At 41.6% G+C, this 25,519-nt stretch overlaps 5 protein-coding genes across 5 annotated transcripts; 2 read left to right on the top strand and 3 right to left on the bottom strand.

The window, feature by feature from the left end:
* Nucleotides 1-47: 47 nt before the first annotated feature.
* On the bottom strand, nucleotides 48-4,912 carry acsbg1 (acyl-CoA synthetase bubblegum family member 1; the record flags this gene model as incomplete). Its single annotated transcript, XM_080504742.1, has 13 exons — nucleotides 4,802-4,912; nucleotides 4,372-4,640; nucleotides 4,187-4,275; nucleotides 3,573-3,693; nucleotides 3,407-3,487; nucleotides 3,178-3,327; nucleotides 2,473-2,649; nucleotides 1,709-1,890; nucleotides 1,291-1,524; nucleotides 986-1,203; nucleotides 742-881; nucleotides 385-631; nucleotides 48-124 (listed from the first exon to the last, which is right to left on the bottom strand). Exons 1-13 carry the CDS (start codon nucleotides 4,836-4,838, stop codon nucleotides 48-50), a joined length of 2,022 nt encoding a protein of 673 aa, XP_080360868.1. The 5' UTR covers nucleotides 4,839-4,912.
* A 2,281-nt stretch (nucleotides 4,913-7,193) lies between these two features.
* dnaja (DnaJ heat shock protein family (Hsp40) member A) lies at nucleotides 7,194-11,521 on the top strand. Its single transcript, XM_080504871.1, has 8 exons — nucleotides 7,194-7,288; nucleotides 7,585-7,727; nucleotides 9,506-9,680; nucleotides 9,775-9,879; nucleotides 10,148-10,375; nucleotides 10,481-10,711; nucleotides 10,790-10,890; nucleotides 10,993-11,521. The coding sequence occupies exons 2-8, from the start codon at nucleotides 7,596-7,598 to the stop codon at nucleotides 11,203-11,205; spliced, it is 1,185 nt and encodes a 394-aa protein (XP_080360997.1). The 5' UTR covers nucleotides 7,194-7,288; nucleotides 7,585-7,595; the 3' UTR covers nucleotides 11,206-11,521.
* A 26-nt stretch (nucleotides 11,522-11,547) lies between these two features.
* LOC308136527 (small ribosomal subunit protein eS27-like) lies at nucleotides 11,548-12,908 on the bottom strand. The gene is made up of 4 exons (XM_080504873.1): nucleotides 12,865-12,908; nucleotides 12,320-12,428; nucleotides 11,839-11,949; nucleotides 11,548-11,747 (listed from the first exon to the last, which is right to left on the bottom strand). Exons 1-4 carry the CDS (start codon nucleotides 12,868-12,870, stop codon nucleotides 11,719-11,721), a joined length of 255 nt encoding a protein of 84 aa, XP_080360999.1. The 5' UTR covers nucleotides 12,871-12,908; the 3' UTR covers nucleotides 11,548-11,718.
* Nucleotides 12,909-13,365: 457 nt separating this feature from the next.
* LOC308136683 (ras-related protein Rab-8B) lies at nucleotides 13,366-16,632 on the top strand. Its single transcript, XM_080505130.1, has 8 exons — nucleotides 13,366-13,562; nucleotides 14,122-14,182; nucleotides 14,298-14,358; nucleotides 14,450-14,527; nucleotides 14,820-14,909; nucleotides 15,029-15,094; nucleotides 15,170-15,220; nucleotides 15,322-16,632. The coding sequence occupies exons 1-8, from the start codon at nucleotides 13,439-13,441 to the stop codon at nucleotides 15,412-15,414; spliced, it is 624 nt and encodes a 207-aa protein (XP_080361256.1). The 5' UTR covers nucleotides 13,366-13,438; the 3' UTR covers nucleotides 15,415-16,632.
* A 164-nt stretch (nucleotides 16,633-16,796) lies between these two features.
* On the bottom strand, nucleotides 16,797-24,172 carry LOC308136403 (transient receptor potential cation channel subfamily M member 1-like; the record flags this gene model as incomplete). Its single annotated transcript, XM_080504741.1, has 18 exons — nucleotides 16,797-18,156; nucleotides 18,244-18,376; nucleotides 18,537-18,742; nucleotides 18,836-18,980; nucleotides 19,654-19,828; nucleotides 19,925-20,176; nucleotides 20,260-20,388; nucleotides 20,761-20,889; nucleotides 21,001-21,132; nucleotides 21,229-21,457; nucleotides 21,709-22,001; nucleotides 22,087-22,116; nucleotides 22,209-22,349; nucleotides 22,438-22,488; nucleotides 22,600-22,734; nucleotides 22,830-23,012; nucleotides 23,853-23,953; nucleotides 24,115-24,172. 18 exons carry the CDS (start codon nucleotides 24,170-24,172, stop codon nucleotides 16,797-16,799), a joined length of 3,882 nt encoding a protein of 1,293 aa, XP_080360867.1.
* Nucleotides 24,173-25,519: the final 1,347 nt, after the last annotated feature.

Here is a 25,519-nt window from a genome sequence, read left to right as displayed (position 1 = left end):
ATGCTTTTACATTGTATGCATGCACAACACAGTCATTCATTTTGACTCTAGTTTTGATAAACACTCTCTATGACCTTGTGGTACATCTCCAAGACGACGGGCCGGCGAAGCTTCATTGTGGGACCTGGAAAACGACAACAAAAGAAAATGCCTCGATCAATCTCTGTCTCGAAATTTATGGATGGCAGAACGTTTTTATATGCAGCTCAGGGAATATGCAGTTCCATGACATAAATAGGAAACGTGAATGAAATAAAGTCTTGGTATTTTATCAATGGAAAGAAAGCAATCAGCAGAAATAGTGGTTGAAAGGACTAGAAATTGCGATTAAAAATACCAAGGACTTGTTTGTGAGTTGATTGATCAGTTTTGTGCTCCACTCACCAAGCTCTCCTCCAGAAATGGAGAAGTCCTTCCTCAAGATGGTCCACTTTTGGATGCGTTGGGCATTAGAGGTGGCCACTGCATTCACTCTTTCTATCCCCTCTTGAATTGCCTGGTACACTCCTTTGTCTCGTCCTTCGATTATGTCGGACACTGTGGTTGCGTCGCTGCCCAACTGTCTGCAAATCTCCACGGCCTCCAGGCTCAACTCCTCCGTCGGCTCCATGGTTTCTGTGTTGCTGCAACACTGAAATTAAATCGTCTTAAAGTTACGGAGTGAAAAATGTAATACCAGATTTTGACTTTAGATCACTGGGATTTCAAGTTTTCATAAAGAGGCCATATATGTGAAGTTACCTTCAGGGTTAAAAGCATGGACAAGAACTTCCTCTTGTCTCCAATCAGCATGGCGTTGCTGACGATTGGCAGCTCGGCCTTGACGGCTTCTTCTATGGGGACAGGTGGAATGTTCTCCCCTCCAGCTGTGATGATCAACTCTAGATGGAAAGAGTGGACACTTGTAACTTCTTGTCAGTTTATGTGTCAAATTAAAACGTGTTTATTCAACAAAGGCCCTGCCAGCCCTGAGAATGGTTGATACCTTTTATCCTTCCTGTGATGTACAGGAAACCCTCTTCATCAATCTTCCCCAAGTCTCCCGAATGCAGCCACCCATCTTCATCCAAGATTTCTCTGGTTTTGTCTTCCATGTTGAGGAATCCCATGAATATGTTGCGACCCCAAAAGCAGATTTCCCCCGTGCCCTCGGAGTCTACATCTGTCATTTTATATCGACAGCCAGGTACCACTTTTCCACAACTGGAAAAAGCCAAAACAATAATTAAAAAAAAATGGAATAGTCTTATCTGATACACAGAAGTTTAAAATGAAGACTATACTTTTCACCTTGGTAGTTTGTAAGCTTGAGGACCCGACATGAAGTGAGGCCCTGTGCTCTCGCTCATGCCGTAGACCTCATACAAGCGGATGTTCAGGCCCAGGAAGAACTGCACTGTTTCAGCACTGATGGGTGCAGCTCCAGAGAAGAACTTCTGACAGCAGGAAAGGCCCAACTCCGCCCGGAGCTTCTGCAGCACAAGGCTGTCAGCCAGGAAGAAGAGGAAGGGTTTCTCCTCATCCCTACAAAGTGGGAAAAATATCAATAATACATTAAACAATACATCTCTATTTGAAAATACATCTTTGCACTAATAATACTGAACAAGGATCAAATCAAAGTGAACACTGACTACTTCCATACGAGAAGTTAGCAAATGATACAATAGACACATTTCAGTTGTTCAAGCTAAATTCCTCAACTTACTTTTGCAGAAACCTTTGATTGACTTCCAGACTCACTGACATTGCCCATGTCACCAGTTTCTTCTTCACGTATCCACACTGACTAATGGCATATCTTATCTTATCCATCATTTTTTCCCACACACGCGGGACACCCATGTGAGATGTAGGACAAACTTCCCGCAATGTCGTTACCAGGCTTCCCTTTAGAGACAATGAAAAATGAAGGAAAGAAATAAAATGTTGAAATATAAAGGGGGAGTCATCAGCAATAAAATATCTATGTGCCAACGATATTTTCCTTCATGTTTTTTTCAAGGAAAGGTCATTTCACATGAAGAATGAGTAGAGTCAGATATTTCACATAAAACCACAACATGGGAGAGGCTCATCTGCTAACCCACTCCTTCTATATTCAATTACTGCTTTCCACTTCTAACATTTGCCTTACAATCAACCAAACAAGCTCTGAAAATGTATTTCACAGTTACAGTGCAAAGTACATAGTCTGTCGCGGGACCTTCAATCCATATTTTATATTGTTTTGCCCAATTCAGGATCACAGGGGCCTGAAGGGCATTTCCAGCTGAATTGTGAGTGGAGGCTGGGTTCACCTTTGTCTAAAAGCCAGTCCATCATAAAGCAGACAGTGACAGACGGTCACTCTCATTTGCACAATTATTCACGCAGTGAAGTAAGAGAGCTCATAATGACCTCACCATGAAATCCACTGTCGACCTTGACATGTCTTGCAACAGATTCAATGTGTGTTTGATGATCATTTACCTTCAGGGCATCAGGCTGTGCAAAGTAGATCAGTTCACCAAACTGGATGCCTGTCCAGAGGTCATACATCTGAGCAGCAACGTGGCTGAGAGGCAGGTAGCTCACCAGTGACTCCTGTTTAGTGTCGGCCGGCTGCACGTCTCCAGCCCGACTGGCATTCTTGGCAGTCCACGTGATCTGCAATAATACAAACAGTTACTGTTGCTTGATGCCATAAACAGTTTCTCTGTTTAAAGATAGGGTTTTTTTTTTTTGTTATTCAAACATGCAGCCCCCCCCCCCCCCCCCCCCTTTCTCATTCTTTACAATTCTTTACAACCTGTAAGACAAAACCTGAAAGCCAATCATTTATTTGTCCTAAAATCAATAATAATTTTAACCAGATATTAATTGTAATCACTCTCAGATTACTCTGGCTTTGTTTAAAATCGGTTTTAATAGAAACAGATGAAGTCGACACGTCGATTTGATCAGCCTAAAATAAAGACCACAGGTAAATCAGTAGAATTCCTTTTCATGCATAATTCTAGTGGAAGTGCTTGTTCACAAATTGTTACCTTAGTTAGTTTACATTTGTATAGTGTGAACAGTGACCAAAGTTGCGTTACAGTAACAAGTCGTGATGAGTTTACACACGCAACAGCTGTGAAATAGTGAACCTGTGACGTGGCTCAGAAGACTTCGACGAGAACAGCGAAAGCTTACGTTGTCATGACTGAGCATGACTCCTTTGGGTTTGCCGGTCGTCCCCGACGTGTAGATCAGGACACAGCATTGGTTGGCTCTCTGGCTGCTGATAATGTCGTCCAGATTTTTATCAGAAACCTCCACACCCAGCTCCATGAAGTGCTCCCACTGTTCAAAAACAGCTGCATTACCACTAAAACCAGCAGATGTTTCTATCTATGTCATGGGAATGCCAAGGAGGACTTACGGAATAGAGATTTGAGATGTTCTCTTCAACCTGCCCACTGTACTGCACTATGGCTTTCAAATGGGGTAAGCTGTCTCGCACCTGTGGCAGCAAGAGTGAAACTTTTCACCGCAAAAATATAGACCCGTGCTATATAACATGCAATTCCACGTGTGTGTGTCCAAACCTGCAATATCTTATCCAGTTGCTTTTGATTTTCGACCACTACAATATTCGCTTTGGAGTCACTCGCCACATACTGGCAAGCCTCTGGTGAGTTTGTGGCATAAATTCCAGTCATGATACCTCTGCAAAAGTTAACACCAGGTGTTATTATACAATGGAGAAAAGGAGAAGTTGTTCAATGTGCCACTGCATCAGATAAGTGTAAGGAACTAAAAAAAATGAAGCACACTGACAGCTGTACAGTACAAAATATCACGTGCACGTGCTCTGACAGATTTAGTTTGGTGGTTAACCCACGTGTTGTTGTAAAATCAGAGGTTTTTAAAAATGTGGAAAGATGAGTCATTTCAATTTGAAATATCTGTATTTATATAATCCCAAGCCGTCACACTTGTGGATTTGTACAAAACCTTAGCAATTAAATTAATCCTCATTACAAAAGGTTAAGTTGAATGTTGTGCTCCACAATAAGAAAATGACCTTTTTCTTAAAATTCTATCTTCATTTTTTCTTCATCTTTCCATCCCCCAATCATCAGCTCTGTCTTGCTGGTGCAGCTTGACACCCGAGGGGAGGTCCACTCCACACTATGACAACAAGTTATGTGTTTCTTACCCTGCCATGATGCCTCCGATAGCAGAGAAGAACCATTCAGCAGAATTGAATCCTAGAATTGCCACTCCATGAAACGGCTCTAATCCAAGCTGCACCACAACAACAAATATTTTCTCTTAACATTTGCAGAAGTATAATAATAAATCATGTTATCATCATGTTCAAAATATTTTGAGATCATATACCTTGATGAAGCTCTTGGCAGCTTTCCGGCAGAGCTGATAGTACTCCAAGAAAGTAATCTTCTCCCACTTGTTGCTGATCTTGCTGGCGAGTGCGTGCATGTCTCCATATTTCTCGACTGCGGTTTTAAACATTTGGTGAACTGTGACAGGTTCCTCTGGGCATCCATCATCTATCCTCAACAGTACCGAGCCTCCAGCGTCAGTCGTCCAAAGGGAATGAGCTGGAGCAAGAGATGTGGCGGCAAAATCTTCTGCTATATTTATCTCTTCTAAAAATGAGGGGGAAATAAAAATGTTGATTTCAAAATAGAGCAGAAAACAAATCCTGTCCTTTCTAAACAAAAGGTAAACTGGTTCAGGGTCCAGTAAAACTGCAAAGACATGCCCAGGGGAAAAACAATACTGGTTGCCCTGCAGAGTTCTGACTCACCTAAAGCGTCTTCACAGTCTGCCTGCTCATGTGCCATAGACTCCTGAGCTGCTGCCACCGCACTGAAACACACAAAGCCAACATGGATTTTAACCGGCGCGTACGCACCCCACCTCGGATTCTGGCAGTAGTTTAGGTGGCTGCTTTCATTTCATCACATGGCTCTAATTGTTGAACCGACAACAATGTCAGGGCTTTTGGATCAGCGAAAGCAACCTTTTGTTTGACAGCGTATTTTCTGTAAAAGCAAAAGACAGGTCACTCCAGCTCATCAAACAAAAGAAGCTATATTTTCATGTACGTGTTACACACATTTAGATCTACTCCACAGGATATAACAGTCGTAAGAATACACTAACTTTATGCTTGTATTCGTGACCGACGTTTCAACAAACACATTTATCAGTCATAAACCTTATTTTAACAGTTTTGTGCTTTGAATATGTGCGCTGACTGATAAGTTGGTAAACAGAGTATTAAAGCTGAAAACTTTTTTTAACTTGCTTACCTTTCCTGACAATGATCGAAAACTTTCCCTTCTTCAGGAAGCACCATGTTTGTTGTTTAAGATCCCCTGTGAGTTTACATACAGTCGAGCCTCAGAACACTTTTCAAAATCAAGACTTGTTAAAGTGTTCAGAGACGAGAAGCCTGAAGAGATATCCAGTTTCTCATGACATTGTGAAACCGATCTCGCACTGCACCCCTTGTTTAATGTCGGGTCCAGAATTTAAATCAGCTCAGTCCTTTATTATGTAAAACAGTCTTCTTTCAAACATCCAAGTCCCACGCTGACAGACAAAAAAACAAACTTATTATTTCACCCTGTATCACGATGCAGTTTTTAAAACCGGTTTACATTATATCATGACAGCATATTTCATTGGTTAGAAGATACAATGACTGAAAGTGTAAATTAAACAAGTGTAAATGTGTGTGTGTGTAAATAGGTTTTTTGTTTGTTTGATGTGGCTATTATGTTGGTGTGTTCAGAAGTGGCACATCGCTTTTGTGAAGATGAGCAAAAAATCTTCATAAATTGCACTGATTTTCTATGAAGCCTGCTTCTATACCTGCTTTATTCATGCTCACTCTAAGCAATTTCAAATCGCCGGCCCGCACGAACGCTAACTTTTAGCAGGCTCCAGTGCACTCACTTGAAGTTTAAAGTTCTTGTGCTGCAAATGCATGGCCCAGATGTGGCCATCAAATATGATGATGGTGTTTTCTGGAACAGCTCATCTTTATTTCAATCATCACCGGATTTTAACGTTTGTGAAAGATTAACAGAAATGGAGCTCATTGCAGAAATAGTTGCATCTTCCCACTGCTGTACTCTATCAAGCAGGAACTCTCTGATGATAGTTGGTTATGTTTAAACAAATGTGACATTACTTTAGAATAGACGAGCCAAAGTGGATGGATATTTTTATCATATTTTATTATACTGTGTCATATTTCCGGGTGTAACGGCCATTTGTGTACAGTATCTACTGTGTATATAGAGTACGAATGCTACTCCCAGTTGCTTTTGTTGGAGGGTGAGTGGATATTACAGCTTTAGGGTTGATCTATTTATCTTTGTCTTTTGCAAAGCTTTTGTCCTTCAAATGGCCTTCAAATGAAGTGAAAATATTTTGTTAAAATTCATAAAATGCTCGGATGCACTATGTCATTGTACCTATAGTTTTCTTTCTTTCTTTCTTTCTTTCTTTCTTTCTTTCTTTCGAGCGTTGGGAATGGTATGAACCAGCTGGAACCAGCAGATGCCGGTGGTGTTGCTTCAACAACCCAGGTGAAGCAGAAGGGAAACGTCGGGGATGACGAGGGCGGTGGAAAACAATGGAGATATATATAACCAGCAGATGGCGGCAATGCAACTTTAGGAATGCAAATGAAGAAGAAGAAGAAGAAGAAGAAGAAGAAGAAGAAGAAGACTACTCTATTCTACACACTAACTTTATTCTTCAAACGAAAGATAATGACATCCAGCTTTATATCGATATTTGCTTGTAGTTTAGTTTGAGGCGTATCTTTCTCTGAAAATTTTGATTTTACGGCAGATGTTTTATATTCAGTAAAGAAGGAAACAATCAACGTTAAAAAAACAAAAAACAAAAACAAAACAACAACAACCAATATTTAATACTTTCTATGAGTATTTGTAAATGGCATTTTTTTCCACCTCTGAATGTTATCATTATTATATTCACCATTTGTGGCACTAACATCACTTCAAACAACTGCTTTCCTTTAAATGGAAGCACCGATATGCTTGATGTGTAGCCTATCTATGTAGAAACAACGAGAAGGACTGAGCTCTCCTCCTCTCCTCTCCCTCCTCCCCTCAGCCGACCATACATCCGGGCCCCCTGACAGTCAGTCAGTCTCCAGAAAGTTCTCCACTGTGGAGCAACCAGCGGCTATAAAAACCTCGCGTCTCCCCCCCACCACTCGCTGAAGGCTCCACGAGCGAACTCTTGACCAGTAAGTGTCCCGGAATGTCACGTCGAGGAGGAAATCCATACTTTAATCCATTCGCTTAATTCGCGCGAGCTTCACGTTGTCACCGTGGCCACACGTGCTCCGCCTGATTAAAGGGCTAGTAATCTGCACGAGGCGTCAGCGTTCGCTTTTTTAATGTATCCCATTAAGATTAGAAAGACGTGACATCTGCTGTGAACCCCAGTTGTGTAATATTGGCCGATTTTTTTTTTTTAATTCAATAACGGCCTTTATAACAAGAAGCATGACAATTTGTGTGTGTGTTCCTGTCTTTCCAGGACTCGTCAAGATGGTTCGAGAAACCGGTTACTACGACCTCCTGGGCGTGAGCCCCACGGCCTCCCCGGAAGAAATAAAGAAAGCCTACAGAAAGCTCGCACTGAAATATCACCCCGACAAAAACCCCAGCGAAGGAGAGAAGGTAAGAAAGGGGGGACGTTTCAACGGTCTCCGCGGTGCCTCCGCAACCGTTTATGGGCCGTTAGAAGCGGACTTTCTAATTTTAAACCGCACGCTTTAGCCGGCGGACACCGGGAACTTTCTGGAAACGTGGAGTCGCTGCTGCGCAGTTCAGGAGCAGGGAAATGAGCCGCTTTAATTGTCCGACTCGCCGAAAAGATCGAGTCTCGGCAGACTTTAGTTCCGTATTTGGAAAAATCATGTAAAGTTTCATGGAAATGATTCACTAATGTATCAAACAGAATATATAGTATATTGTTTAACTTGCTGTTTTAGTAGAACACTTTTTTTTATTTTACTGAAACATTTGAGAAATTCACATTTTCAAGGGTCTCATTAAAATATTGTAGGTTGCTATTTGGTGAAGGTGGAGTCAGTTTAAAAAGTATATATGTACCTCAAATAGCCAGTCCAGTTTTAAAAGAGTTTTAAGTTTGATTGTGGTTTGATAGGTTCAGGTATTCCAAACTGTCTCCAGTTTTTAAAACTGGGTCTCTGCATTTATATTTAAGAGTTAAAGTCCTGGTCTCCCTTCAAGAGTACAGGTGGAGTTCAAAGAGTTAGTTTGCCGTTATTGCGAAAGATTGTCTATACAGTTAAATGTGATAAAAAAGTAATATCAAATGGAAAACTAATACTTTGGATACTATTGTGCAAGTTGCACCACAGAGATTGATTTAACTTTCCTGGGAGATTCCTGAAGAACAAAACAGTGTTACTTTTAAATATCCAACTAATTGAATTTTTGACTTTTAATCAAGTACAATACATGTGAAATAATAAGTGTTATTGGTTACACATGTTCACTATTGTGCTCATTTCTGGAAATATATTGCTGCAATCAGTGCTGTGCACCGGCGTTATGTTGTGCAGGAGCTGTGGCATAAAAGACAACACCTTAAACGATGTGTAATGTAAAGTTGCCCAACCTGCTTCAATTGTTTGGTCATTTAGGTAGCTCCTGGCCCTCTCAGATATTTAATATTTATGTTCATGCACCAGAAGTTTGGAGTTGAAGATAACAAAACTGCTTTTTTACTTTATAACAGAGAAATTGCATTGCTATTGGAAGCCTCAGTACACTAATGCTTTTGACAGAGAACTGATGTCAAAGGGTTTTTTTACTCGACCACTTGACATTTTAAAGACCAGACAGCTACTCAGGTTTTCAAGAACATATTCTCTGAATGCTGGATAACTTAAGAGTAGGGACACACCGATACCACTTTGTTAAAGGACGAGTACTAATCTTTAGCTACTTGCTGATATTGAGTACCGATACAAATACTTGTTAAAGAACTAATCGCCTTGGATCTCCTCCGCTCTCCCTCCCTTGTAAGGGCTTCGTCCACCTCCAATAGCCATACAGCCTACTGGATGTAGTGTTTATCTACACACTGCCAGATGTATGCTTTTTCTTTATCAAAAATTTAATATTAATGTCAAATACTTCTGCTTTTGTCCGGTGACCTTTTATTAAGTCAGTACATGATAGTCCAAGTGCCACTCGGATGCAACATGTCACAATGGAAACGCGTTTGCTTCCTTCTCTAATGCACCGTTTCTCTTTATTTGGAAGCTCCACCCACAGTTTGACAGCAGAGTTACACATAAATGTCAAGGTGCATTTCACAAACAAAAAGTAAAACGGGGCTTCAAGAATATTGAGTCGATTAATTATATGATTTCTATAAGTTTTAAATTCAATTGTTTGTTTGTTTGTTTTTCCTCTCTCCACAGTTTAAAAGTATATCACAAGCCTATGAAGTGCTGTCTGATGCGAAGAAGCGAGACTTGTATGACCAAGGAGGCGAGCAAGCAATCAAAGATGGAGGCGTGGGCGGAGGAAGCTCCCCTATGGACATTTTCAACATGTTTTTTGGAGGTGGAGGGCAGATGCACAGAGAGCGAAGAGGTGAGTTGCATAAAATTGTGACATAGAAGAACGTGGAGCTTTTTTCTCTTGTTTCTGTTTATATTTCTATAACTAGAACATTCCTTGTTTGTAGGAAAAAATGTTGTCCACCAACTGTCCGTTACACTGGAGGAGATGTATAATGGTGCTACAAGGAAACTTGGACTCCAGAAGAATGTAATTTGTGCAAAATGTGATGGTAAGTTGTTTAAAATTTTAAAGAAGAAAACACAAAATAAGCAAGTAGAATGTCTGTCAAAGATCAATGTTTTTTTTTATGCAAAACCAACAGTTATGATACTTGCAGCCAATAAATTAGACATAGCAGATATTTAAAATGATTAGCATTGAGCTATTACATTTATCTGGCATATAGTTTTTATTAAATGCTGTTTTTATGGCCTGTGGTTTTTCTTCAACAATCCAGTAAAAGCAACTGAACAGAAACCATCCTGTTTCCTACATAGGGCATGGTGGGAAGAAAGGCACCTTGGAGAAGTGCTCAACCTGCAAAGGAAGAGGAGTAAAAGTCCAGGTGCTGCAGATCGGGCCAGGCATGATCCAGCAGACCCAGAGTGTGTGTTCAGACTGCCAGGGGCAGGGTGAGAAATTCAGCTCAAAGGACCGCTGCAAAAAATGCAACGGACACAAAGTCGAGCGCACCAAGAAAATTCTCGAAGTTCACATTGACAAAGGTAACGTCTGGATTTTTTTTCATCAAAGATGCCCTTATTAAATCATTGTATATGATTGGAAATCCCTTCAGCAAAAAAAACCCTAATGATTTAAGTTTCTTCCAGGTATGAAAGATGGTCAGAAAATTACATTCCATGGAGAAGGTGACCAAGAGCCCAGCCTGGAGCCCGGCGACGTCGCCATTGTCCTGGATCAAAAGGACCACCCTATTTTCCAAAGACAAGGTGACGACTTGACAATAAAAATCAAACTGAAGCTTGTGGAAGCCTTGTGTGGCTTCAAGAAGACCGTTGAAACTCTGGACAACAGAACACTCATCATTAACTCAGAGCCAGGTCAGTGTTTCACTGTCAGCTTTTTGATTCTCAATATTTGTAAAGATTTCAACAACTTTTTTTTTTGGTTCTCAACAGGTGAAGTCATAAAGCACAATGATGTGAAATGTGTTCAGAATGAGGGTATGCCGATTTACAAGGATCCCTGTGTGAAGGGACAGCTCATTCTTCGGTTTGAGGTGAGCTACAGAATATGACATGGTTTACCAGCCTGACTGTGATTTCCACAATTCTGTTGTTTCGAAACGTCAATTAACAGCAACTTGCAACTTGTCCTGCAGGTGGAGTTCCCAGACAAACACTGGCTCCCAGAGCATCTCATGTTCCAGCTGGAGAGATTACTTCCTTCCAGAGAAGACGTGATGATTACCGATGACATGGAGGAGGTTGATCTCGGTGAGGTGGATGAAAAGTCACAAGAAAAACAGTACAGTCGGGAAGCCTACGAGGAAGACGACAGTTCCAGAGCTGGAGTGCAATGTCAGACACAGTGATTGCAGTGGAACACAAGTTCATTTCAAAACGTTTCTGTTAATGTTCTGGGATTTTTGTTTTTGTGGAGTCAAAGTTCACTCCATGCCTTTTGAACTGACTCCAGAAATTATAATTTTTTTGTCAGCAAAAAAAAGCAAGTTGGAGTAATGTGCTACTAAAACATTGGTGTACTGTCTTGTCTATATAAGGTCCACATCTTTATACATGTATCTTTCTCCAAGTGTGTGGCCCAATGGTTTTCTTTCCATCCAGAAGCTCAAATGTTTGCTTTCTATGAAGGTATTTTAAAGTTCCAAATACTTTTAATTATTCATCAATAAAAGTCCAAAGACACTTCATTTAAAACTGTGTTCTTTATTTCACCTTAAGACCTACGGTATTAAACTTTCCATTATAAAACCTGAACATTTGTACAATGACGGCTTGTTATTTGCCAACAAGGCCTTGGAATCAATGAAAGTATTTGTAAAATCCATGATTAAATTACAAATGGCAAGTGTGTTGAGGCCATTTTAATGCTGCTTCCTCCTGAAAGAGCAGCCTGTGGAGAGAAAAAAAAAAATCAGTTATGCAATGGGGGGGTCACCAGGAAGTAACTTTTCCTCTTTTTTTGGGTGGTGCTGTGGAGTTACCCTCGGTCAGGCGAGCCTTTCCTCCTTTGGGCTGGCACAACACTGTAGAGCATCCCACGCAGAGTACCACTGTCTGAGCATGACTGAACACAGTGGTGATCTTGTAGCAGCCTGCAAACAAATACAGCCAAACCCATGGATTCACTTGGCAGCATTTGAGGCATAGAAACCAGTAGGGTCCCATATTGATGAGACATCGCCCGATCACACGCACATGTCTCTGCTGTGTGTGTACAGTATTGTATCAAGAACACGTTGTATAAAATGCACATTATCGCAGGTCAATTTCCATTTAAAACCATAGGAAAGGAGCAAAATTGGCCTTGAATGGTGCAAATGTGCTAAAAATATCAGTGACGTTTGGATAATTACAAAAAAATCTGGCTATAAACCACGGTACTTTAGAAAACGTCAACATCAAATGTATATGATTGGAAAAAGTGTAAAATCATGGCACAGGATGACAGAAGTTTTAAATTACCTGGGCACTTCACATCCATAAAGTAAGAGTTAGGACTCTGAACCAGCCTCTTCTTCTTGTGTTGTCTTCTCTCCTGGTCGATCGTAGGGTGGAGGAGGTCTTTGGCCAGCTGCAAATACACAAACGAAAGGTATTTAAATATTAATCAGAAGCATGACAGAACTCAATAAAAGCCTCCCGGTGAATCACTTATGATCAACGACGATGGAAGGGTAAAATGTTATTTGTGTTGGAAATTAGTGAAGATGCTATCGAAACAGGCCATGGCACAGACTGTTTCCCGGGCCGAAAAGACTCCTCGTAAATATCTGTTGCGCAATCGTCCCGATTCAGTTGCGTTCCAGCAAATAGTCGTCTCCCGGACAGCTACGCGAGCTAACTTCCAGTCTCCATGTGCTCCGAAACAACAACACAACTCCGAGGCTCCAACAAGTCAACGCAACATGCACGCAAGGGACGCACAGAGTAAAAACCCGCACAGATAGGTGCCAGAGGTAACTGAGCTCAACAAGAAAAACAAATCATGCCACAACTTTGCAACTTACAGGCATTTTCACTGCGCTGGTGTCACTATGCGCATGCGCGCGTTGACAGCAGCCAACAGAGGATGCCGTATGAAGTCTAATATCTGCAAGATATTATTCCATAAACTGTTTTTCAATAACACAAAATGTATACTTGACATTTAAAAAAAACCACATTTAATATTTTTTGTCACTTTCATAAATACTCCGGGGACAGAAATAGTATATTTTGGAAAATATATGGATGGATGAATGTTAGAGAGCCCTCTGTTAGAGAGGTTATAAAAGTGGCTAAGAAAACAAAACAAATGTGTGTTAAAAAAAAACTGACTACGTCGTTGATGAGTTCAGATCCATAAAAAACAAAAAAAATTAAATTAAATTATATTTCTTCACGAAAAAAGGAGGGGTTATTTTTTTTTAAGACACCGTCCAATGAAACTGCAGTTCCCATGATGCAAAGCGGCACGTGCAGTCAGTGGCGGCGCACCGGGACGCTGGTGGTCTTTCGGTTCTGCTACAGACAGCTGAGCGCTTCAGACTGGGGCAGATCCCGGCTCGGTGCGGCCTTTGTAATAACCACACATTTGTTTAAATGGCGAAGACGTACGATTATCTGTTCAAACTGTTGCTGATCGGTGACAGCGGAGTGGGAAAGACATGTCTGCTGTTCAGATTCAGCGAGGACTCCTTCAACACCACCTTCATATCCACGATAGGTGAGTAAAGCCGCAGACGCCCCTCGGGATCAAACACAAAGCTCACGTCGTCTTCACATTTTACTGTCAGGTGAGCACGTAGATCGCTTTCACTGGTGATTATACATGTGGGTCGGTCATTTTCTTCAGTTTGATCGCTCGGATCCACGTTGTCTAAAGGGGCTGGTGCTGCATAGGAGCAAGACAATGGGACTGGCATCCAAATTATAATGATATTCTGTCCTTGAAGGCTCATTTGGAATCAGTTTGGGATGAATTCAGCTGAATCCTCCTGACCTTTTTGAAACCTTATTCCCATAGGGTTTATAGTCAAGTCAATGTCGCCAAAATATTGTTATAATCATCTTAACTTTCACTGCACATAGTCCCTGAATGATTATTATCTCTGTGCTATTATTTAAGAGGGAAGTTGCTGCATTCAAGCCATTTATTAAAGAAATGGCCTTTGCTGTGAATTTGAGGCAAGAGGGGAAATAAAACTCATGATGTCATGTAACTAATTGATGCAGCTTGTATGAGCTGATACTTTGCTTTGACTGCTTTATTCTTTCAAATGCAGGAATAGACTTCAAAATCCGAACAATAGAGCTCGATGGAAAGAGAGTCAAACTTCAGATTTGGTAAGTGTCTTTTCATCTTCCTGTTCCTGTTTTTAGATGTGAAACTGATGATGATGCATTTCGATGCAGCACTTCCTCAGAGATGTGATCTTTATTTTGCATGTGATGTGTTCAGGGACACTGCCGGACAGGAGAGGTTTCGCACCATCACCACAGCTTACTACAGAGGAGCAATGGTGGGCGCTCGTCTTCTCAATCTTCCACAGTGAGTGAACATTCCCCTTGAGGATTGTCATTGAATTTGTTTTGTTTTGTTTCCCTCCACAGGGCATTATGTTGGTTTATGACATCTGCAATGAGAAGTCTTTTGAAAATATAAAAAACTGGATCAGAAATATTGAAGAGGTAAGTTCTGAATTTATATAACCCATGCTTGATTATTTTTAAGTGCACCAGATTACTGCATAATGTCATATAGAGTTACTTTAATTTATGATGAGGTTTTTAATGAGGTATGAGGCTCACTGCTCATAACCTCTGCTCTCAGGAGAAAGGAGTTGAAATACTGTATTTTACTAGGTTTTGTTGCTGCTTTGCATTTTTACACTCTTATGATTCTATTTCTGCATCCTTAATAAAGTCGGTAAGTTATATAATCTTGCACAATGGGTGTTTTTTTTTTTTTTAATGTCCTCAGCATGCCTCATCAGACGTGGAGAAGATGATCCTGGGTAACAAGTGTGACATGACTGACAGGAGGCAGGTGTCTAAAGACCGAGGGGAAAAAGTGAGCCGCTGCAGCCAGCACAGTCACCGCTCGAAAGAAAGAAGACAACCCACGCAAATGCTCGTGCCGTTTAGGATTTGCATTGAGTGGCGCTAACATTGTATTTTTGTCTTCCTCAGCTGGCCATCGATTATGGAGTGAAGTTTTTGGAAACCAGTGCAAAGTCGAGCTTAAACGTGGAAGAGGTGAGCAGAATAGTTTAACCTGACGTATGCCAGTAACGAATACACACGTAACGTTTTGTCTTTCTGTCATATTAGGCTTTTTTTACGATGGGACGAGACATATTACACAATCTCAGCTTAAAGAACGTAAGTAGTGAAGTGATTCCTAAAATAGATGGCGACACTTTCTATTGAAGCCTTTTAAGAATTTTTTAATTTTTTTTCTAAATTGTGTGTTTCCGTGACAGACTGACAACAACGCGGGCGGATCGGGCAAACCAGTGAAGATCACAGAGAAGAAGTCGAAGAGAATCAAGATCTTCAAGTGTTCGCTCCTCTAGGCCGCTCGTCTTCAGCGTTCACCTTTCCAGCGTGACCTTGCAATTTTTGAAGCGCTCGCGGGCGTCCTCACGTCGGCAGCACTGGTCTGAGTCGGAGGGCTTTTCCCTGACGGCTTTAACGGCGGCTGAGATGCTGCCCTGACCTGCGTACCAGCAGAGGATCAATGAGGAATGAGGCCTGATACTTTTCTTTTTTTTTTTTTAATCCACTCATGCAAAAAGACTTGTGCGTGACCATCAACAGTGGTTTGTAGCTTGCCCTGCAGTGCCTGCTCACAGCGGGCCGTGATGATTCGCCTCCATCGTGGATATATCCTGGTTACACACGGCCGTCTTATACAGGCGCATCTCAAAAAGTTTGAATGGCAGTGACAAGTCAATTGTTTTGTCACTGATTTCTACACTCCCAACACAAACAAGTAAAAAAAAAAAAAAAAAACTCAGACATGATAATCATGGCCTCCAGTTAAAACTGGAAAATCTAAAATATAGCAAAGTTTAACTGTTTTAATTAGATTATCCAAATTATTTTTAAACTTATTGAAATGCGCCTGCAATAAAAACCACTTTAAAATTCTTACACATTTTGTAGCATCTTTTTCTACACACTACCTATTACCATATTTACTATGATGCTGTAATATAAACATATCAAGGCTCAGCATTGATTGTACTTGTCTGTGTGAAATCATGTGCATTAATACGCTTACGGTCTCCAGTTGCACTTAACATCATTTCTATTTGTTCTCTTTGTGTGCCTAGAAGAAATCACTGTAATGTGATAGAAATGACAAAAACATGTATTGATGCTGTTTTATCTTTTTTTTTTATTTTAGCCAAGCTTTTATTTATACAGGATTCTGTGTCAAAATGGAACTGTGACAGGGTTGCTGGTTTCATGGTGGATGTTATTTGTACATATTGATATCCGATTGACAGTATTTGCATGAAAGATGTAGGAAGACCTCAGAGGGGGTCATTATTAAGCACACAGTATTAAAAAGAAAGTTTACAGGCAGTATTTGAAAAATGTTAATCATATGTCAGAAGGTCATGTGTTTGCTGTTCCGATTTCTGCACAACTCCCAGTTGTGTTTGTGCTTTATTTAGTCCTGAAACTGTCGCCGTCCAACAGGTTCCCTTCACACACCCACACCAGAACACAGTGACGGAGGGGGGAGGGGGGGGCTATGATGTGAATGATTGTGAACTACTGTATGTTACACCAATGAGAAGTAAAGACATTAAAGAAAGTGAATCTTTACAAAAGTACTTTTTTTTTTTTAACTACACTGCACTGAAAATGTAGATTTCTTTTTTCCCATCAATGTTCTTCTGATGGCACGTCTCATTTGATTCTATGTTCCTCTTCCCTCCTTCGCTCATTTCGTCTCCTGTGCATCGTCTTCCAGCTCCGTCTTCTTCGTAGCCTCATCCTCTCCTCCAACAGCTGACCTTGTGTCGTCGTCGTCATCGAGGTCTCTGTCACTGCTCGAGGCTCTCCGCTCTCTGCTAACTATGAAGGACTTTGCCTTCCTCTCACTCTGTGACCTGTGGGATGGCATGTACTTCGCGTCAGATACTGTCAGATACTCCCTACTGTCGGAAAGGTTCCTCTTGGCCATTGTCTTTCTTTGATTCGGCTCAGGTTTTACAACTGGAGGAGTTTCTTTACTCTCTGATTGGAATGCTTCGGGCTCGATTTCTTTTTTGAGCTCTGGGTTTTCTTGAAACTGCTGGGTAAGGTTTCTGACTGTTGATGTTTTTGGCATGTGGCCCAAAGTGCTGGGATGCACCTGATACTCCAGATTTGGTGGCCACTGGTTTGGACTGCTGGTGACTTGTTCCAACAGCGACTTGTAGTCCGCAGTTTGCAGCACATCATCTCCTCCATCGGCCGGGTTGTAGACGATGCTGCTCATTGCCCTCTTCTTTGTAATCTGAGACGTTTGGCTTTCACAAGGGACATATCGCAGAGATTTTGTCCTCTTTGGAGAAGAGGAAGATCCTATCAGCATTTCAGCCCTTTCTGTGGGATCAAGCACTTCCTCTGGTTCGTCGGGAGGACTGACGATGATTGTGCTCATAGTCCTCCTCTTCGTCAAAGGGGAAGTGGCCTGGTCTTCAGCTGGATAGTGTTTCAAGGATTTAGTCCTTTTTGGAGGGGATGAAGGCTTCAGTCTATTTTTGTCCATTAGCCTGTCCAGCTGCATTGTGCTGCCTTGCTTGATGTTAGTTATGGTCTCTTGACTCGATGCCGCAGAAGCCGGCTTTTGTTCACATGGAGAGATGAGAATGTCCACACATGAACTGGGTCTCGATCTGTCCAAACCACCCACCTCTAAGGTCTGGCCAGCTTCCTTGGCGCTGAGGTTACTGACACTGGAGGCCTGCCGCAGACTCCGCTGTCTCTCCAGGCCACTTTTCGTCGTCTCGTCTGTGTCCTTTGTCTTGGATGCAAACTCCTCCATGTCCATGTGGAAGCGATAAAGGCTGTAACCATCTGCACTGTTAATGCTGCCCTGACGGAGCAGAGAAGAAGGGTCACAGACAGAAGAGTTTCGAGAGTAGGTTCTGGTCAGCTCCAGCTTGTCCACTCCGGCAAGTTTTTCCAAAGCGACCGCCATCCTTCCGTGGATCTCTTCCAACTGGGCAAGACGGAGATCCACCGTCTGCAGGGAGGCCTTCATTGTGTTCTCCCTCTCATTTACCTCCTCCAGACGCATTGACATGTTTTCAACTCTGCGGGGAACAGGACAAGGGTTTATACTTGAATTAATATGTGAATGTGTCACAGTTTGTAATCTAAACTTGAAAACAGTCATTCACCTCTCTGATGTAACCTTAATGCGTTCATCACTGGAGGACTGTTGCTCATCCTCTTTTTCACGGAAATATTCCTCCACACATTGTTCCTCAAACTCGTAAAGATTTTTAAGCTCCTCTGGATTCAACCTGAGCTCTAGAAAACAGAAAAAAGATGTCAGTCACTGGTTGATCATGGATTGTACAATTGTCACTGATGAGTATTCCAGTAAATGTAGATGATCAGTGATGTATTCAATAAAGCTACTTCATCAATGTAAAAAGAGCTGTGTTGAGAAGAAGCATAGGAGACTAACTGAGGCCTCGGTCCTTTTCGTCCAGCTCTCCCTCCTGCTTCTTCTTGGAACAATGTCGAAACAGCCTGTTGAAGAGGATGTAGAGGTGGCTGAAGATGATGAGAGGCGGCGGCAGAATGGGACGGTCGTGGAAAGTCATGATCAGCTGGTACCGCTGAAACTTCCACACCTGGTTAGAGATGGACTTCACTTCAAAGAAAGTGTTGCTGCGCAAGAGAGAAACAGACGGCCGGTGAATACAAAGTCGGCGTTTCCAACAAAATAACACGACAGGCCAGACTTCAGAACGTGTATTTTACTTGAATACTGCAATGAGCAGGTTGACCAGAAGAATGTTTGCCACGAGGAGGTAGCAGGCCATGATAGCAGGTGTGAGCCAGGCTCCAGGGATACATGGAGGGAGCTTCTTCCCATCCTCGTCATATAAATGTTCACCGCATGGAGCTGTGGGAGCAGATCGTAGCTCGAGACGCATTCTCAGAACTTTGACTGATTAGATCTACATTCTTGACTTGAAGGCTACTCACGGTTGATTTCCATTGCATAGACTGAGGGAAAATCCCAGAAGAGCACAGATAAACACCAAGAAAGCGTTAAAAATCAATAAACACAAGACTTTCATGCAGTTTTTCTGTCAAGGTCAAGCGAGAGTGAGAAAATAGCTATGTTATAATCTTCAGTTTAACTTTGTTCAGATTAATCAAAATGGGAACATTTGAAGATGAAAGATTAAAATTGACCACTCTTAATAGAATTTAACAAGTATTTTTAACACCATTTAGAGGATGTTATTATAGTATTTGAGAAAGATGTACTCAATGTGCTTTTAGCTGTCTGCTTGGTGCCTTCACCCTGACAGAAGAAACATTCACAGAAAAAGAAAACTTGAAGGCAGATGATCATGACTGAGGAGAATAGGCAATCAAACATCTTCTACGTATGGAACAGTTTTTAGCATGAGCTACAAATGTGCCAGCAGAGGGAGACAAAGTATTAACGAGAGTTCATTGCATTGCATTGTTATCAAATCTGAAGTTCATAGCAGTACAAATTAACATAACACTGATCATCTGCCCAGAATCAGGAAACAGAATCTTACTATGAATTCTAGTCTTACGGTCTATCGAGTCCGCAAAAACCTCTCCATAGATCATCCAGTAGGGCATGTAGAAGATATTTCTGGCCAGGCGCCATGTTGGCTCCTCATCTGGGTGAAGGATGGCTTGGCGGGCCACCCCAAAGCTCATGAGCACCACCAGCATGATCACCACGAAGTACATCATATCAATCATCTAAAAGAAAAGAAACATTAAAAAAAAGTGTGAATTTTTCATATTATTTGCAAGCGTGTGACATGTGTGTCGCATGATTTGGCAAACTGTCTTTACCATCTTCCCGATCATCATTACATAGGGTCCCAGGTATTTGTTGACTCCAAAGATGTCCAACACACGGATGTACCAGAAGATGATGTCTATGCAGTATATGACTCGCCCATAGCCCATGTAGGGTTCATGCTGCAGCCGCAGCATCAAGCCCATGAGGAAAGTGATGATGGCAACCAGGTCTGTGATGTTCCAGTACTCCTCCAGCCACACGCTTATCTTCTGCTTCAGCTTCCCTGGCTCGGACATGAGAATCTGCACAAAGTCAAGTCAGTGAACTTGTTTTAGCGCTTCGGATATTCTGAATCCATCAAGCTGAGGAGGTGTTTGGACTGTACCTGTCTGATTTTTTCACTGCCGAGTGTGAGGATGTACGCAATGACAGTCCACTCCTGTAAAGACGGCCATCGCTCCATTTTCACCAGGATAATGTAGTTGTACAACATCAGATAGCCCAGGTAGCAAATCTGTCATGAAGCAAAAGCCACACATTTAGTTACATTTGAATTTATAAAGAGTTGTAACATTGAATGTTATCTGTTTAGAGTGACTTACTCCCCCATTTGGTTATTCAAGTCGTTTTCAATTTTCAGTTTTTGTTCAATCCAGTTTTATTGTATGTTATGTGAAATCAAAGATTGTCTTATGTTGTTGAATGTTTTATAACCATACCACATTCGATGTTTAACATTTTGACATTTTATAGCTATACTGCTATCACTTCAGCATTTGCTTTATAAAATGTGTTCAAACAAATAAAGTAATCAATCGATTATTTGTCCATCAATCGACACCTAAATTAATGGAATTAATGTTCTCAGCACAAGAGGAAAACTTACTGTGTTGAACCAGAATTTGGTGAAGGGCGCGTCGTAAAACTCAAAAAACCTTTTGCCTATTGGGATTTTTCGGACGTTAGTGCTGCCCTCTTCTTCATCTCCTTTACGGGACGTCGCATCATTGGCGTCCTGTATCACCACAGCAAAACCTTCAGCAAACTTGTCATTGACTCAGTGCTCCCACACTAACATGTGAGAACACATTTTATTTGATTTTATAATGTCAGCATGTGGCAGGACCTTGCTGGATTTCGTATCATCGTCTTTGTCTTTGCCTTCCTCTTTGCGTCCTGGTGCCTGATATGAAGCATCGTCTCCAATACGGAAATCCAGCAGGAGAATCAGCAGAGGAAAGATGATCCCCAGAATGACCTATGTGAGATATCACAGTGCTTATCACATGCTGTCAGTTAGTCGATCACTTCTCACCACTGAAGCTTGAGAAAAAAAAAAGACATTCTTGCTGACCTTGAGTCCTGGGTTTTTCCCTATCCGCAAGCAGCCCATCCACATATCTGTGAGCAACATCTGACTGCAGGTGTGGGCAATGAAGTCACGTTGTTTCGCCGCCACGGCCAGTTTCAGACAGGTGGAGTTACTCCAGTTTACCAGCTCGTACGTTAGGAGTTTCATAGCCACTTGTTCGTCGTGTTTGTAGGATTGGTCTAACAGCTCATAGGCCAACTGACCAAATTCTCTGTAGAAAGGAACACAACCATTATGTTTCACTTCTACGTAGCATTTAGCAAAACACAAAACAAAAAGTCATGACAAGACCTGGAGTGTGTGTGTGTGAGTGTGTGTGTGTGTGTGTGTGTGTGTGTGTGTGTGTGTGTGTGTGTGTGTGTGTGTGTGTGTGTGTGTGTGTGTGTGTGTGTGTGTGTGTGTGTGTGTGTGTGTGTGTGTGTGTGTGTGTGTGTGTGTGTGTGTGTGTGGTGTTGCACTGACTTGGAGTTGTTCTCCAGATCCTGGGAGATGTCATCCACCAGTTCACTTTCAGAGCACTCATGAGCCATGGCCTTGTACAGTTTGCACGCCACCAAAGCCTTGGCCATCGCCTCCTCTCCACGCTGCCAAAGGAATAAAGACATCTTCTGGCGCTTCATCAGCACCGCCCACAGCATCAGCTCATGGAAGGGATACTTGAATCGACACACCTCAGGGTCATCCACGTCGATTTCCACCTCCTCCTCTTTCTTCTTTTTTGCCTTTTTCTTGCCCTTTGTCCTCGGCTCGTCATCCTAAGCAAAAAATGAGGAAGTGTGTCAGAACGTTGTTGCTGGACTTGTTGGCTGGTTTGACACATTGAAAGGAAGGACATCCCACCTCCATCCCTAGAAGCTTCAGTGCTTTTGGCTGCAACACAAAACAACATTGCATTCAGAGTCAGTTGTTACTTAATGTGATGAACAAGCCATTATCATTGATTTCCTTCCAGCCATGCATACCCTTTTTAGTCCATACAAATTATTGTAGAGGTTTCGAAAAGCCTTCCTGGTGTAATTGCTCCGGTAAGCTCCACCCATGAGGTACTCCAGCACCAGACCAATATCAATTAAAGTGATTTGATAATCTGGAGGAAGATTTCCCTGAAGAAACAGTCATATATGTTGATGTGAGAATCTTATTGTTGGGCTTAACGCCGTATGTTTATTATTGTGAAAGCGATTGTTTCACCTTTTTGACGTCCCTCACAACACCATGCAGTGTGTTTGCTGGGCCAAGTTTCTGAGAGAAAGAAGAAAAGCATTTGTAATTAATGTATTTTCATTACATTATGTTGTGTAAACTATTAAGAGCTTGGTCTCATTTTGATTTAGCTGGATTTCTAGAACTCACAGTGTTGTACAACTCCTCCAACCTGGGAATGGTGAGGAAGTGGTGGATATTCACCCCATTCTCAAGGAGTAGTTTAACAAAGTCCACTCTGTCCAGTACCAGAGCATCCATCATAGCCTGCTCCAGAGAGTTCACCTTGGGAAAAAAAAAAAAAACATGGGATAAAGCAATTATTATTATTACTTGTTTAAATCTCTATTTGAACTGATTTCCAGAAAGTCCTGTCTTACCCAGCGAATCAACTCCAGTTTCCTCGGATCTGTTTCCTCGGGAGGTTCAGGTTTTGCTTTTCCCTTTCCCTTCCCCTTTTTGCCTCGTCCAGTTTTATTATTGCGAGGAGCACTGACAGGACTCTTCTGTTTCTCATGCGATGGGGCTACAGTGGATGTACTGTTGGCGATGGCTCCAGCAGGCTGAGAGAAGTAAGAATGCAATAGGGTGTAAACATTTTTAAGTAAATATCAGCCTTTTTTCATTTTATTGTAGTTCGACACAATTCAGTCAGATGGTTGATGTTCAAAGGTTAATCCTTTTCCATGTATTTTTTGTTTCATTTTCTCATGAATCCTTCTCAAAATGTAAAAATGTAGAGGATAAAATTGTTGCTATTTTCTTAGATCACACATTCTTTTAACTTAATTTGTTTGAAAAGTGCCATAGAGATGATTTAAAATGATGCTTGTTGTAGACATCAAATAGAGACTTCCCAACAGCTCTTAACAACAATATCTTACATTGTGAAAAAAAATGTCCAGCATACAACAAAATATTTGTACATGATGTGAGACGTAGTCTGCGCAGCAGAAGGGATGAGAGACTGGGAGGTACAATGTGGTAGTTCAGACACGTTTATTACATTTTAAAATCCTAAATCCCCCGAGCTTCAATTTGTTAAAATGGTTAAATGTGCTCTGTTTTTCTCATTAGAAAAGAAAAATGGATTTAATTGGTTTAAAAGTTTTGCATTCCACCTCACACTTGTCAACAGTTTCCCATTTTAGCAGATCAATTTGACAACCATCTGCTTTTCCACATGCACAAGTACACGTTTATGGTCAAACATCAATGCATAAACAGATTTTTGAATAGATGTGTGCTTTCCAACTCGTATTCAGTCTAAACCTTCTCCTTTGATCTTTCTTTAATCACATTTCTGTCTTTTAGTTTTAAGTGACATTGAGGACAACGCTGCAATTGTGGACCATTGTTGCAGCATGATTAATTTGCATTGCTTGAATGCGAGGACCACTCACTGGTAAATTGTGTCCATAAACAAAGATGTGATTGCGAGCAATATCGACTCGGTTCCAGGCCAGAGCCAAACTCAGCTGGTCTGCTGCTGAAGCATTTGTGCCTGGTGAGATAAACAAAGCAAAAACAAAACAAACAACAACAACAAAAAACAACAGAGGGATGGAGAAAGAGTGGGAAAGCAGATGAAAGCCTGTTTATGTAGCACCAAGTGAGAGAAAGTATTACGGTAAAGTAAGACTACAGTTAGGATTGAGCCTGTACCTTTTAACAGGGCAGTAAGGATGGCCATTTCAATATCTTGTTGTCCCTCGGAACCCATCCGAAAAACTGTGATCTATATGTGAAGAAATAATGACAGAGAGCTGTTGCAGAAGTTGAGAGGTGGTAACAGCATAAACCATCATGGTGAAGTGGTGATAGCACACACTGGATGGTGATGATGAATGAGTGAAATGGTACCGGAAATGCAGCCTCTGACTGCAACTGTGGCTGCAGCAGGACGTGAGTAACCTGTGGAGTGAATGTTCTTGCAGAAACTATAACATTTGCTTTGTTAGAGACTCAACTATACTGAATCAAAATTGTACTGAACAGACACAGTCACGTGCAGCATAGTGAACAATATGAATAGATTGGCATGAGTGTCACCTGCAGCCAGAGATTTTATTAATCAGCATCAGTATGGAAGTATTGTTTGTTTGGTTTTTTTTGCTAGTATATTGGATAAAGGTTTACAACTTGGTTAAATAAGCTAAATGAGTGTTACACAACAGCCTGGTCTGGGACTTCAAAATGTGTTTTGAGTGTTTTTATCCATCTGACCTAAGTGTTCACACGGCCATGCACTCAGGGTAAAAAGGTTTATTTGAGGACGAGACAGCGACACAGATTCCCTTGTTGGTTTGTCATAGTGCTTTAGTTTAAGTGGGGGCAACACAGTGGCCTCTGAATTGTGTTTAACAAGCCCAAATGACTCAGACGTTCCACCACATTGCCTTTTTTTTTTAAATCAATGAAAGCGAAATGGTCTGAAAAGATGGCCAAAGTGCTATGATCTCTTTCTCTCTCTCTCTTTTTCTCTCTCTCTTTTTTTTTTAAACAGTTTGAGTTGCTTATCTGAGTGTGATGTGCATTAGGCAGTCTAATACACCGGGGGTGGAGAAGGCAGGGTTGCTCTTGAAACGATAGCACTCTGGGGACTGAAAGCCTCGACCGGGGAGTGCAGACAGAAACCTGGCTGAGGATTAGGGAGATGGAGCCTCTCGTCCATCTGTGTAGTGCACGCTTACTGTGAATAGATGTAGTAAGATCCCCTACTAAGCAGGTGGTAGTGTGCGCTGATCTTTCCCACCCACATTTATGGAGTGCCGAGATTATATATGTGCTGGCTATTAAAAAAAAAAATACTTATCACATCACTTATTCCAGTGGAAATCTGCTGCAGAGGCACAAACGCTGCTGGTATTTATGTTTCAAAGTCTCAAGCAAATACTCTGGCGAAACGCTCTGAACTCTGGGATTAATCTGTGAGGACTCTCAGGAACTTGTGTGCTGATCGGTATTGTTTACATCAAAGTGAGGAGGTTTAACACTGCAGAATTAGACTTTCGCCACCATTTTACAGCTGTGTGCTCACATGTGCCTTCGCATTTATACACGATGAAGG

This window comes from Blennius ocellaris, assembly GCF_963422515.1.
Source record: "Blennius ocellaris genome assembly, chromosome: 11".
Lineage (NCBI taxonomy): Eukaryota > Metazoa > Chordata > Actinopteri > Blenniiformes > Blenniidae > Blennius > Blennius ocellaris.
The sequence above is the reverse complement of the archived record's forward strand: the minus strand, read 5'-3'. Positions and strand labels throughout refer to the sequence as shown.

Bases quoted from the DNA above. Each gene is read 5' to 3' on its own strand.
- LOC308136527 (XM_080504873.1), bottom strand. The intron at 11,950-12,319 runs GTAATTTAAAAC...ATTTGTTTGCAG, and splicing joins TATGGATGTGAAGTGCCCAG to GCTGCTACAAGATCACCACT. The intron at 11,748-11,838 runs GTAACTCCACAG...TTCTCTCCACAG, and splicing joins AAAGGCTCGCCTGACCGAGG to GCTGCTCTTTCAGGAGGAAG.
- LOC308136683 (XM_080505130.1), top strand. From the start codon at position 13,439: ATGGCGAAGACGTACGATTATCTGTTCAAACTGTTGCTGATCGGTGAC. The intron at 14,183-14,297 runs GTAAGTGTCTTT...TGATGTGTTCAG, and splicing joins AGAGTCAAACTTCAGATTTG to GGACACTGCCGGACAGGAGA. The intron at 15,221-15,321 runs GTAAGTAGTGAA...TTTCCGTGACAG, and splicing joins ACAATCTCAGCTTAAAGAAC to ACTGACAACAACGCGGGCGG.
- dnaja (XM_080504871.1), top strand. From the start codon at position 7,596: ATGGTTCGAGAAACCGGTTACTACGACCTCCTGGGCGTGAGCCCCACG. The intron at 7,728-9,505 runs GTAAGAAAGGGG...CTCTCTCCACAG, and splicing joins ACCCCAGCGAAGGAGAGAAG to TTTAAAAGTATATCACAAGC. The intron at 10,712-10,789 runs GTCAGTGTTTCA...GGTTCTCAACAG, and splicing joins CATCATTAACTCAGAGCCAG to GTGAAGTCATAAAGCACAAT.